The sequence below is a fragment of the Salvelinus alpinus genome, chromosome 15, assembly GCF_045679555.1.
Source record: "Salvelinus alpinus chromosome 15, SLU_Salpinus.1, whole genome shotgun sequence".
Lineage (NCBI taxonomy): Eukaryota > Metazoa > Chordata > Actinopteri > Salmoniformes > Salmonidae > Salvelinus > Salvelinus alpinus.
Window position 1 is genome coordinate 19391535 of NC_092100.1, and position 13886 is coordinate 19405420.

At 43.7% G+C, this 13886-nt stretch overlaps 1 protein-coding gene across 8 annotated transcripts in view; it reads right to left on the reverse strand.

Moving 5' to 3' along the window:
* Positions 1 to 2124: 2124 nt before the first annotated feature.
* The window catches only part of LOC139539635 (unconventional myosin-IXb-like), a 105627-nt gene continuing 93865 nt past the window's right edge, over positions 2125 to 13886 (reverse strand). For 2 of the 8 annotated variants that reach the window (XM_071342754.1, XM_071342756.1), the window contains 5 exons: positions 13609 to 13732; positions 13215 to 13265; positions 11993 to 12111; positions 8561 to 8688; positions 2125 to 3550 (listed from right to left, as the gene is read on the reverse strand). In XM_071342754.1, coding sequence (XP_071198855.1) covers positions 3084 to 3550; positions 8561 to 8688; positions 11993 to 12111; positions 13215 to 13265; positions 13609 to 13732 — 889 coding nt within the window. In that variant the 3' untranslated portion in view covers positions 2125 to 3083. The other 6 variants (XM_071342757.1, XM_071342759.1, XM_071342760.1 and 3 more) reach the window with 6 other exon arrangements.

Below are 13886 nucleotides of genomic sequence, written 5' to 3' on the forward strand. Positions count from 1 at the left end.
TCCTGTTTCCATCACGGATGTCGTGGTGTATTTTTCATACAGTATGACTTTACTCTCAAACTGTGGATGGAAACGTGGTGACTCATTTTTATTTGTCTACAATACAGCAACTTGTAGAGCATTGATGTTATTCTGAAAGGCAAATAGTTAACAATAAAAAGGTCAAATTTCCTGTCTAAATGTGTGCATGCACTAAAGATGCGTTTACAGTGCCAAATTTTCTGTTTTAATATTTCATCAGTCAGGTAACTTCCTTATTCCTTCTGTCTGCACTACCACTTCCCCTACTGTTTCAGTTGCTCCATTGTTGTTCTGTTCCCTTTCCAGAGAATTCTGAAAGATGACGCTATCAGTAACCACACGTCTAAACCAGTGGCGGTCAGTTCCGTTTAAGATTAGGGACGACAAATATTTTTTTTCATGAGCTTGGCCTCATTTCTATTACAGCATGTTGGATGACTCATTCATATTCTATTCACCCAGTTCAATGTAACAGGTTTAGGCTACTACATGATACTCAAATTTTCCCTATACCCACCATGATGTTGCTACAACCTAGCCTATGAATGAAAGTTTAGGTGCACACAGGTCGAGAGACAAATTTGAGACGACAGTGACACACTTACCTGCATCTAGCTAATATAGGGTGTCATCGGTCCAACAGTTGCAAAGTTTCTATTGGATAACTGCAGGTGTTTATCCACGTTTTTATTCCGTTTGCTTCCCTTTAAGAAACATTTTTCAACAGAATCGGCGGAATGAATACACCCCATATCACGCGTAAACACAGTTCACTTTCATAGCAGCCATGTTCTATTTATCTTGCATCTATGCACTCTCCTCTTCCCACTTCTTCCCTTCGCTTGTGGACTTCAATGCACATCAGCTGTGTGACCAGGCGAAAAAACCTTTCCAAGCCAAACCGCTACACACAGCTTACATCGTTGTCACCAAATTAGCTAAAGTAACGTCATAGTCAGCATAGCTAATAGAACTAACGCGTTAGTAAACCCGCTAACGTTATAATAATGCAGTAATGTTACGGTGTACAGTCAAGTAATCAGTTACACCAGCGGGACCAGGTGGCAATAAATTAGTAATACCAAAAGCTTACCATGACATAGCCAGCTAGCTAATATAGCATCCCTCTGATTGAGCAGGGTGTTTCAGTAGGATAAACTAGCTAAGTAAGTGAAACTGAAGGGGGGATGATGATATTTCTGTCTTGAGTGCTGTTGAGGCTACTGTAGACCTTTGCAAAATAGTGTGTTTTAATCAATTATTTGGTGGCGTGATTATATTTAGTACAATTGTATATTAAAAGGATAACTTTTTCAAAATGAAATTCACTGAGAAGGGGAAGACCCTCCACTGGTCTAAACACAACTGGAGACATCCCCACTAGAACATTTGCTTAGATAAATATATTCTAGTTCCTTCTGTTTTATTTCCTCAAATGGAGATAAAATACAGCTCAACTCTAAAGTTGTAAGTAATTAAAGAGTGGCAAATTAGACATACTTGACATCAGACGTCCTTGAACTTTTACTGTTGAAATTAGGAGGCTACAGTAGGCTACTAAATACAATTTCCAGTACAATTTCCAACTCTTGTTTATATAGCAGTGAAGGCATAGTTTTGGTCTCATGAGTAGAAGGTAATGACGTAGGCAGTGACATCACTAAGATAAAACAACTCGGACCCTTTTCTATTTTGCAGAACTTACTCTGAAACATGCTTGCTATGTTCCCGTCTGCAATTGCATTAATAAAGGTTTTTTAATTATTTAATTAAAGATATTGTCTGAATGCTAATTTCACCAATGAGCCAATGATTGACAAGGAACGAACCCCAACACCACCTATTTCGTTAATTTGTGTGGTATAAAAAAATTATTCAGGTAATATAAATGAAGTAGAATTGCATGAAATGTGTTTTGAAAAGGCACCAACAAAATGGAGACCCCGCTAACAAATGTGATTGCTTAATCCAGCCCTGGCCTCACTATATGAGTAGAGCATTCAACACATGAACATGGATATTCACTACGTTTGTCTCTTTTACTTTGTCCCTATGGTTGTGAACTTAAATAGCGTGTTACAAATTAAAGACCACAGCAGCGTATACAAGCATGCACTGTATTGTCCTGTTACAGCTCACATCATTCAATCCCAGACATTCCAAATGGCTATTTTCTCAGTACACAGGCAGACAGACGACATCCAACAGCAGTCTGAGAGAAGGACATTAGTATTAAATATCAAACCCAACTTCTGAAGGGGTCGTCTGTAGTCTATAGGCACCCTGACCCTCCCATTGACAGAGTGGCAGGTACAGTACAGTTGACTGAAGCCGTATGTATGTAGCTGCGGAAACATTACAGAAAGTAGAATCTAAAAGGTCAATTAAGACATGGCACGCAGCCCTTGACAAGTGTTGGTGGTTTTCATCCAGGAGGAAAGTGGCTAGAGCTGCTCTCATTTCCCCTTTGACAAGTGAAAGCAGTTCCTATACTGGGAGGAAATTGAGGGAGAGTCCATTTCCGACGAGAAGGCATTTCAAGGGACCATAACTGCATCAAAAGTGTTTTGTTCCTCGTTCCAGTATGTCTTTGAGTCGGTATAATAGCAAAGAATAAGTACAAGAGTATCATACAAAAATCCACCCCCCCATCGAAGATTAAAACTAGAAATAATGAATTTGTACAAATCAAGGCACTTTTGCATTACACTGAGAACACTGTTCAGGTCTTCTCATAAGGAGACCTGGTAAAAAAGAAAGGTGCAATAATTGCAGTTTTTTCCTCGTGAAATCAAGGAAGAATTTCAAAAATAAAACATCCATGTAGTCCATGCGTCTGCGCAAAATGGATTTAAATTGTCTCTTAAAAAACCACAATATATTTATTGTAGACAAAGTGCTTGGTGACACATCCTGTTTTCATCAGTCACAAGAGTATAAAACGCACGTCCATGATAGGTTTGCATGGCAACAGCGACACTAACGGACTGTATCCTCCAGGCCGTGGGGAACACCATAGATATCCAGTTCTGAATGAAGTTCTATTGTGCCTCCTGTCTGTGTCAGGCCTCGTCTACATAGAGGACGTCTGGGTCTGAGAACCGTCTGAGGGCCATGCTGGCGGTCTGGAGGCTCTGTGGAGTGGGGGTGGAGGTGGAAAGGGAGAGGGAGGAGATGGAGGGAGGAGAGGGGAACAGGTCCTTGTCCGGGCTGATGTACAGGGACTGGATGCTGTCTTTGCGTCGGGCGGGCTGCTCCCGCCTCTTCACCAGGCTGAAGCTGCCACTGGCAGGGGGGGTGAGGTCCACAGTGGGGGGGTGCGAGTGGATGCCCGGGGGCAGCTTCACCGTGTCGGGGATGATGGGGCGGCGTCGTGGTAGCTGGAGCCGGGAGGTGGAGCCAAAGGCAACATCGGAGATGAGGTTTGGGGAAGAGGAACACCCTCTTGGGGACATAGGTCTCTGGGCCAGGTCAGAAGGCTTGGGAGGGCAGTTCGGCTTGGCCTTACTCAACAGGAAAAAACCTCTCCCTGGAAGAGACGGATGAGAGAAAAAGAGGCTCATATCACTACCAAAACATGCCACTATTCCAGTGGGCAGTCAGACAATTTAGAGATTCATATATTCACCCCCCCCCCCCCAGATTATTTTGAACGGTTGTCTTTCTGTTTTGTATGTGTTAACTATTGTATTAAAGCAGCTCTTTGTAGCACTATTCACAAACTCTCAGGATAATTCTGCTTCAAATTCAGTAGACCAACCTCATCTCTTCGTGTTTGGCGTGCAAGATCAAATGCGCCTATGTGTGGTCTCAATTAAACAGAAAGTTGTCTTTCCATGAAAATCAACTTCCTAAATATTATAGGCATTAGTTAAGGTTCCAACATTGACTGGAAATAAATATTGATAACACATGTATTTTTCTGCCTGCAAAATGTTCCGCTCCTAAAAGTTATGCAAAATGTAGCTCAAGTCAAGTGTCCACTATTACAATTAGCTTTACTTTTTTTTTTTTTAAGTCCGCCGGAAGTTAAATTCAATTTCAACTTACTCTGCCGATTGTCCGTAGGATTGGTCCTTATGCAGGGAGAAATTAAGAAATAGAAACATCTAATAGAACATAAATTAAACAGACTTTCCAAACGTGGGTCTGTTGTACACCCACTTCCTCTCCGCTTACCTCAAGTCCTGCACGTGCGCACACTTGCACAAAAAAAGCAAGAACTTGTGGGGGGACTTGACATGAAGTAAGCAGAGAGGAACTGACCTCGCTGAGAAACTCCATGGGTCTACAACAGACCCATGTTTGGAAATTCTGTTTAATTATATGTTCCATTAGATGCTTTATTCCTCACATTCCCCCCTACATTAGAGTCAAGCCTACAAGACTATCGACAGAGTAAGTTAAAATGGAATAATATTTATTAAGGATCACCATTAATGTTGGTGGACCCCAGGAAGTGTAAGGCAGTTATATACAATTTTAAATATTACATAACATCATATTAAGTATGTTCCCTCAGGCCACTACTCTATCACATACAGACCCCTTGACTTGTTCACATTTTGTTACGTTACAGCCTTATTCTAAAATGTTTTAAATAGTTTTTTTCTCCCCTCACCAATCTATACACAATAATACCTGATTTACATAAATATTCAGACCCTTTGCTATGAGACTTGAAATTGAGCTCAGGTGCATCTTGTTTCCATTGACCCTCAGATGTTTCTACAAATTCATTGGAGTCCACCTGTGTGGTAAATTCAATTGATTGGTCATGATTTGGAAAGGCACACACCTGTCTATACAAGGTCCCACAGTTGACAGTGTATGTCAGAGCAGAAACCAAGCCATGAGGTCGAAGGAACTGTGCGTAGAGCTCCAAGACAGGATTTTGTCGAGGCACAGATCTGGGGAAGGGTACCAAAAAATGTCTGCAGCATTGCTGGTCCCCAAGAACACAATAGCCTCATCATTCTTAAATGGAAGAAGTTTGGAACCACCAAGGGGTACTGTCACGCCCAGCTCTCTTCCTAGAGCTGGCCGCCCAACCAAAGTGAGCAATTGGGGGAGAAGGTCCTTGGTCAGGGAGGTGACCAAGAACCCGATGGCCACTCTGACAGAGCTCCAGAGTTCCTCTGTGGAGATGGGTGCACCTTCCAGAAGGACAACCATCTCTGCAGCACTCCATCAATCAGGCCTTTATGGTAGAGTGGCCAGACGGAAGCCACTCCTCAGTAAAAGACACATGACAGCTCGCTTGGAGTTTGCCAAAAGGCACCTAAAGGACCATGAGAAACAAGATTCTCTAGTCTGATGAAACCAAGATTTAACTCTGAATGCCAAAAGCCACGTCTAGAGGAAACCAGGCACCATCCCTATGGTGAAGCATGGTGGCAGCTTCATGCTGTGGGGATATTCTTCAGTGGTAGGCAAGACAACGCAGGAGTGGCTTCGGGACAAGTCTCTGAATGTCCTTGAGTGGCACAGCCAGAGCCCGGACTTGAACCCGATCGAACATCTCTGGTAAGACCTGAAAATAGCTGTGCAGCGACGCTCCCCATCCAACCTGACAAAGGTTGCGAGGATCTGCAGAGAAGAATGGGAGAAACTCCCCAAATACAGGTGTGCCAAGCTTGTAGCATGATACCCAAGAAGACTCAAGGCTGTATTCGCTGCCAAAGGTGCTTCAACAAAGTAGTGAGTAAAGGGTCTGAATACTTATGTAAATGTGATATTAAATTTTTTTACATTTTCAAAAATGTCTAAAAACCTGTTCTTGCTTCGTCATTATGTTGTAGTGTAGATTGATGAGCGGGGGAAAAAAATATATTTTAGAATAAGGCTGTAACCTAACAAAATGTGGAAAAAGTCCAGGGGTCTGAATACTTCCCGAACGCACTCTTATCTACAATACCAAATACATGTGTACGTGTGTAGCGTGCCAGTCGTGTACGTGTGTCTGTCTTCACAATCTTCACTGTTCCATTTAAAAAAAAAATCTGATTCTACTGCATGCATCAGTTACCTGAGGTGGAATAGAGTTCCATGTAGCCATGGCTCTATGTAGTACTGTGCACCTCCCATAGTCTGTTCTTGACTTGGGGATTGTGAAGAGACCTTCGGTGGCATGTCTTGTGGGGTATGCATGGGTGTCCGAGCTGTGTTAGTAGTTTAAAAACAGACACCTTGGTGGATTCAGCATGTCAACACTTCTTTACAAAAACAGGTAGTGATGAAGTCAATCACTCCTCTACTTTGAGCCATGAGAGACTTACATGCATATTATTAATGTTAGTTCTCTGTGTATATAGAAGGGCCAGTCGTGCAGCCCTGTTCTGAGCCAATTGTAATTTTCCGAGGTCCCTCTTTATGGCAACTGACCACACAACTGAACAGTAGTCCAGGTGCAACAAACTAGAGCCTGTAGGACTTGCCTTGTTGATAGTGTTGTTAAAAAGGCAGAGCAGTGCTTTATTATGGACAGACTTCTCTCCATTTTAGCTACTGTTGTATCAACATGTTTTGACCATGACAGTTTACAATCTAGGGTTACTCAAAGCAGTAAAGTCACCTCAACTTTCTCAATTTCCACATTATTACAAGATTAAGTCAAGGTTTAGGGTTTAGTGAATGATTTGTCCCAAATACAATGCTTTAAGTTTTTGAAATATTTAGGACTAACTTATTCCACCCATTCTGAAACCCAACTGCAGCTCTTTGTTAAGTGTTGCAGTGATTTCACTCACTGTAGTAGCTGACGTGTATAGTGTTCAGTCATTTGCATACATAGACACACTGGCTTTACTCCAGGCCAGTGGCATGTCATTAGTAAAGAGTGAAAAAAGTCAGGTGCCTAGACAGCTGCCCTGGGGAATTCCTGATTCTACCTGGATTTTGTTGGAGAGGCTTCCATTAAAGAACATCCTCTGTGTTCTGTTAGACAGCTAACTCTCTATCCACAATATAGCAGGGGGTGTAAAGCCGTAACACATACATTTTTCAAATGAGCAGACTATGATCGATTATGTCAAAAGCCGCACTGAAGTCTAATAAAAGCTCCCACAATCGTTTTATCATCAATTTCTCTCAGCCGATAATCAGTAATTTGTGTGATTGCTGTGTTTGTTGAATTTCCTTCCCAATAAGCGTGCTGAAATTCTGTTGTCAATTTGTTTACAGTAAAATAGCATTGTATCTGCTCAAACACAATTTCCAAAAGTTTACTAAGGGTTGGTAACAGGCTGATTGGTCGGCTATTTGAGCCAGTAAAGGGAGCTTTACTATTCTTGGGAAGCGGAATTACTTGTGCTTCCCTCCAGGCCTGAGGGCACACACTTTCTAGTAGGCTTAGATTGAAGATATGGCAAATAGGAGTGGAAATATTGTCCGCTATTATCCTCACAATTTTCCATCTGCTAATCTTGCCAATGAAAAAATCCTTAAAGTAATTGGCAATATCAGTGGGTTTTGTGATGAATGATCCATCTGATTCAAAGAATGTTGCCGAGTTTGCCTTTTTGCTCAAAATGTAATTCAAGGTGCTCCAAAGCTTTTTACTCCCATTCTTTATATATTTATCTTTGTTTCATAGTATAGTGTCTTCTTTTTATTCAGTTTAGTCACATGATTTCTCAATTTGCAGTACGTTTGCCAATCGGTTGTGCAGCCAGACGTATTTGCCATTCCTTTTGCCTCATCCCTCACCCCTCTCAACCATACAACTTCTCATCAATCCACAGGGATAAAACAGTTTTTAACTTCTGGCATATGGCTGAGTATTACTTTTTTTGTAAGATAATTCCCAGCAACCCCAGTGTGTAAATACTAGTGTTGCTTAAAGCAGCTAGTGTCCACTCTCCTATAATTCGCCCAACTCTATTAAACTACGTCTACCCTATTGGCTGATACAGCCCAATAATACCGATAACGTAATATAATGGGCCACGTGAGAATCTCTGGTATTTTAACCTATTTCTTAGGCTATTTTTGCGCATTTTGATCTTGACTAGGGTGGCAAGATTGCTGGGACCGAGGCTGCAAAGCAAGCTGTGTCACATACAGTTCACCTAAAATAACATTGCAGGACTGCGTCAGATTGGGGACCAGTTCTTGCAGGAGTGGGTGGGAGTCGGACAAGAAGTCAGCGGGAGCGAGCGCGGTATGAAAAGCAGCAGGAGCGGTATGAAGATATCAGTCCCCCGCAAACCTCTACCACCATAATACTCCACCATGTTACTCCACCCCCACCAGTTAGTCTGGTCAAAGTTTCTGCATGCCACACAGACACTCATGCAAACACACAAAAACACACACACACAAATACACACACACACGTTGCTTGTAAACCGGGAGCCTCCAACATGCTAGAGAGCAGACGGCACCTCCGCCAACCTCTTTAAATGCAGCACCACCAGCATGTCCAGACCTGCACCAGAGACAGCAGGGGCAGACAGGGGGCCAGGCAGGCCGATGAGAAACCCACAGGTGTGAATAGGTAGGAAAGGGGGGAGGGGGGGACTATACCTTTAATACTGACCTTCGGGCTCCGAGTTGTTGCAGCGCTCGTCCAACAGGCTCTCAGAGCTCAGCGACGCCTCAGAGTCCAGGTTGTCCTGGTCAGAACCAGGTTGCTCCAGCTCTGGCAGTCTGCAGGCCAGGTCTTCCCTGGGATAAATGGGGAAGGGAGAGAAAGAAAACAGAGGGGTCACAAATGTAACCAAGGGTTGGTTGGTGGATCACAGGCAAAAAATATAACCATTGGATATGGGTGGTCCTTTGTAGCTTAGTTGGTAAAGCATGGCACTCGTAACTGCAGGGTAGTGGGTTTGATTCCCGGGACCACCCATTCGTAAAATGTATGCACTCATGACTGTAAGCATCTACTAAATGGCATATATTATATAAATATAACCACGGTGTATAAACCACAGCATTCAAAAACACTACACGGCCAAAAGTATGTGGACAGCTGCTCGACGAACATCTCAATCCAAAATCATGGGCATTAATATGGAGTTGGTCCCTCCTTTGCTGTAATAACAGCATTCACTCTTATGGGAAGGCTTTCGAAAATAACAGCAATTCACTTTACCGTGAAATTCTAACTTACAAGCCCTTAACCAACAACGCAGTTCAAGAAAGAGTTACCAAAATATTTACTAAATAAACTAAAGTAAAAAAACAAAACAATAAAATAACAATAATGAGGCTATATACAGGGGATACTGGTACCGAGTCAATGTTTGGGGGTACAGGTTAGTCGAGGTAATTTGTACATGTAGTTAGGGAGTAAAGTTACTATGCATAGATAAAACACGAGTAGCAGCAGTGTAAAAACAAAGAGGGGTCAATGTAAATAGTCCGGGTGTCCATTTGATTAATTGTTCAGCAGTCTTATGGCATGGGGGTAGGTGGTGTTAATGAGCCTTTTGGACTAAGACTTGGCGCTCCAGTACCACTTGCTGTGCGGTAGCAGAGAGAACTGTCTATGACTTGTGTGGCTGGAGTCTGACAATTTTTTGGGCCTTTTTCCTGACACCGCCTAGTATATAGGTACTGGGTGGCAGGAAGCTTTGCCCCAGTGATGTCCTAGGCCGTACGCACTACCCTCCATAGCACCTGTTTGGCCACGCAGTCGTGGGTGAACACGGAGTACAGGGGAGGACTAAGCACGCACCGCTGAGGGACCCCAGTGTTGAGGATCAGCGTGGCAGATGTGTTGTTGCTTACCCTTACCACCTGGGGGCAGCTCGTCAGGAAGTCCTGGATCCAGTTGCAGAGCGAGGTGTTTAGTCCCAGGATCCTTAGCTTAGTGATGAGCTTTGAGGGTACTATGGTGTTGAATGCTGAGCTGTAGTCAATGAATAGCATTCTCACATAGGCATTCCTTTTGTCCAGGTGTGAAAGGCCAGTGTGGACTGCAATAGAGATTGCACCATCTATGGATCTGTTGGGGCAGTATGCAAATTGGAGTGAGTCTAGGGTTTCTGGGATAATGATCTTGATATGAGCCATGTTCTGGGATAATCATCTTGATATGAGCCATGACCAGCCTTTCAAAGCACTTCATGGCTACAAATATGAGTGCTATGGGTCGGTAGACATTTAGGCAGGTTACCTTAGTGTTCTTGGGCACTGGGATTATAGTGGACTGCTTGAAACATGATGGTATTACAGACAGGGAGCTGTTGAAAATATCAGTGAAAACACTTGCCAGTTGGTCAGCGCATGCTCGGAGTACACGTACTGGTAATCCGTCTGGCCTTGTGAATGCTGACCTGTTTAAAGGTCTTACTCACATTGGCTATGGAGAGCGTGATCACACAGTCGTCCGGAACAGCTGGTGCTCTCAACGCTGAGCTGTAGTCAATTAATAGCACTCTCACATAGGTGTTCCTTTTGTTGGGGCAGTATGCGAATTGGAGTGGGTCTAGGGTTTCCGGGATGATGGTGTTAATGTGAGCCATGACCAGCCTTTCAAAGCACTTCATGGCTATCACTAGATGTTGGAACATTGCTGCGGGGACTTGCTTTCATTCAGCCAAGAGCATTAGTGAGGCCGGGCACTGATGTTGGGCGATTAGGCATTCCAATTCATCCCAAAGGTGGTCAATGTTGAGTTGAGGTCATGGCTCTGTGCAGGCCAGTCAAGTTCTTCCACACCAATTTCAACAAACCATTTCTGTATGGACCTCACTTTGTGCACGGGGCATTGACATGCTGAAACAGGAAAGGGCTGTGATGGAAATGTTCTTGTGTGTATGTAATCGTATGTTTAGCACAATGCTGCTTTTGTAATAACCTGTCTTGGTTGGGTTCATGCCAGTAACTGGATGACTGCAAAGGAGGAAACCACACTATCACTCATAAGCAAATTGGCAGTACGCCCAGAACATTATCTTGGGACAAGAGAAGTGGAATAAATCAGTCAAATACAGGAACCAACCATGCTTATAACTTGTTAGTATAGCAGTATAAAAGGACTGAAAGGGAACCTCCCCTTCAGAGTTTTTATCAAGTTTGTATTGAGTTTGTGAACCTCTACAGCCGTAATAATAAAGATTGCTGTATTTACTTTGAGTCCTTAGTGGTGGATTTCCACAACAGGGCCTTCCCCAAACTGTTGCCACAAAGTTGGAAGCACAGAAGTCTAGACTCACCCCTCATTGTATGCTGAAGCATTAAGATTTCCCTTCACTGGAACTAAGGCGCCCAGCCCGAACCATGAAAAACAGCCCTAGACCACTATTCCTCCTCCACCAAACTTTACACTATGCATTCGGGCAGGTAGCGTTCGCATGACATCCGCCAAACCCAGATCTGTCCGTCTTAAGGCCAGAGTGTGATACAAGCGTGATTCATCACTCCAGAGAAGGCGTTTCCACTGCTCCAGATTCCAATGGGGGCGATCTTTACACCACTCTTGCCAACGCTTGGCATTGCGCATGGTGATCTTAGGCCATGGAATCCCGACGAACAGTTATTGTGCTGATGATGCTTCCAGAGGCAGTTTGGAACTAAGTAGAGAGGGTTGCAACCAAGGAAAGATGATTTTTACACGCTACGCACTTCAGCATTTGGCGGTTCCGTTCTGTGAGCATGTGCGGCCAACCACTTCGCGGTTGAGACGTTTTTGCTCCTAGACATTCCCACTTCACAATAACAGCACTTACAGTTGACCGAGGCAGCTCTAGCAGGGCAGAAATTTGACGAACTGACTTGTTGGAAATGTGGCATCCTATGACGGTGCCACATTGAAAGTCACTGAGCTCTTCAGTACGGGCCATTCTACTGCCAATGTTTGTCTATGGAGATTGCATAGCTGTGTGCTCGATTTTATAAACCTGTCAGCAACGGGTGTGGATGAAAAAGCTGAATTCAATCATTTGAAGGGGTGCCCACATATACTACATTGCCAAAAGTATCTGCTGAATTTAGTGGTGAATCAGGGGCTCTGTTCAGTTCTTACTTCTCTTGTTTTATAGACTTGATGCGCTCCATCAGGTTTTTCTCAGCCTCCGTGTCAGAGTCTAGTGGCTCATCGTTCTCAGGGACCACCGTCAAGTCAGAGCACTTCTTCTCATGCACCTGGGAGAGAACAAACACACACACACACACACACACACACACACACACACACACACACACACACACACACACACACACACACACACACACACACACACACACACACACACACACACACACACACACACACACACAGTTACTCATAGCACCTCAACGAGTAGCAAGTCCTTCCCACACTGGTTTAGAGGATGGGGTGGGGGTGCCTGTGTAACGTCATCATGCATAGTGTTTATTTATTTCATGCCTCTGTCATTCCAGTGAGCTATGGTAACTAGAGGAAGGCAGGCGGTTTTGTCATGATGAGTAGGGATTAACAGACACTATGAAACTGTTATTCAACCACACAACATGTAGGAACATGTTAGTATCGGGTGTGAGGGTTTTTATGACGATTTTACTATTGAATGAAGCTATATGCTGCGAATCAAAGCAATGGTTATTTTACTCCAGGAGTAAAAGACATCATCAAGAAGACAACTCATTCCCATGTCAATTATAAGGCTTGGTTCCGGTTAACAGGGAGAATCCACAAACCATCCATCCAATCCTGAGGTTGTACAGTGGGGAATCATATATGTTCCATACAGCACAAGCGGGCTATGATCAAGAGTTAATGTCACTAAATACTAGTCAAACCACAAACAAGTCACATGTAGAAAAGACCAACATCAACCCACACCGTCACTCTGAAGAACCTTCACATCACAGATACTGAGGGCTGAAACCAACATGCAGTATAACAGGGGTCTAACATCGCATAGAGGTACTAGTAGTAGGCATGCAGGCCTTTGTTCTAGCAGTACTGACACACACCTAGCACTGACACACACCTAGCACTGACACACCTCCGTCACAGAATCAACTGATCATTGTCTTCGCCTGGATCCAGGTGTGTAACTGTTGGACTGGAACAAAAGCCTGCATGCCCAGTTGCTCTCCAAAAACATAGTTGGGAGACCACTGCAGCACTGTATACCATCAATTAGTATGAAGAGGAGAGAGGGGATGGGGGAGTCATCGACTACTACAAGTCATGCACAGACGGTTGGTTAAGACAAACGGCATCTAGCTACCAGGAAGACCAGAGCAACGTGGATACGTACCACCACTCCTTTGTAAGGAGCAGAAAATCTGAGGGGCAAATGCCAGTGCAGCTGAAGAAAAAAAAGGGAGAACCACAAAACAATGAGCAGTAACCCATGGTGGATATTGGACAATACACTGACACTCAAAAACCTGCAGCCTTACTGGACTAGGAGTGTAGTAGTACAGCCCTGCCCTACAGTATGTAGTAAATACACTTGGTGACTATGGTCGGTCTGTCTACTGAGTCTATGGACCTGGTAAGTGTCAGTGTTGGGATCAATTCCATTCCAATTCAGAAAGCGACAGAGAAGCATTGAGGAAAATTGGAATAGAAATGTCAGTTTGTTTCCTGAATTGGCCCCAACCATTGGTAGTGTCCAGACAGACCAGACCATGTAAAATTGTCCTCACCGTGTTCTGTCTCTTGAGTTTGAGCTGGTTGACAGCCAGAGCCTCAGCATGCTCCAGCTGTTCTATCTCCTCCAACTTCTCATTGTAGCGTCTGATCTGCTCGTTGATCAACATCTCCACACACCTGGGACACAGAGACATTACCTGCTAGTTAGAATCTCTATTGTGGTAAAGGCATTGCATTGGTTTCTGTACAGTGGGGGTCGTACCTAGTTGCCTGAACAAAATATTCACTTGATAACAGCAAAGACTAGGGTTGAGATCAATAAAATCCATTC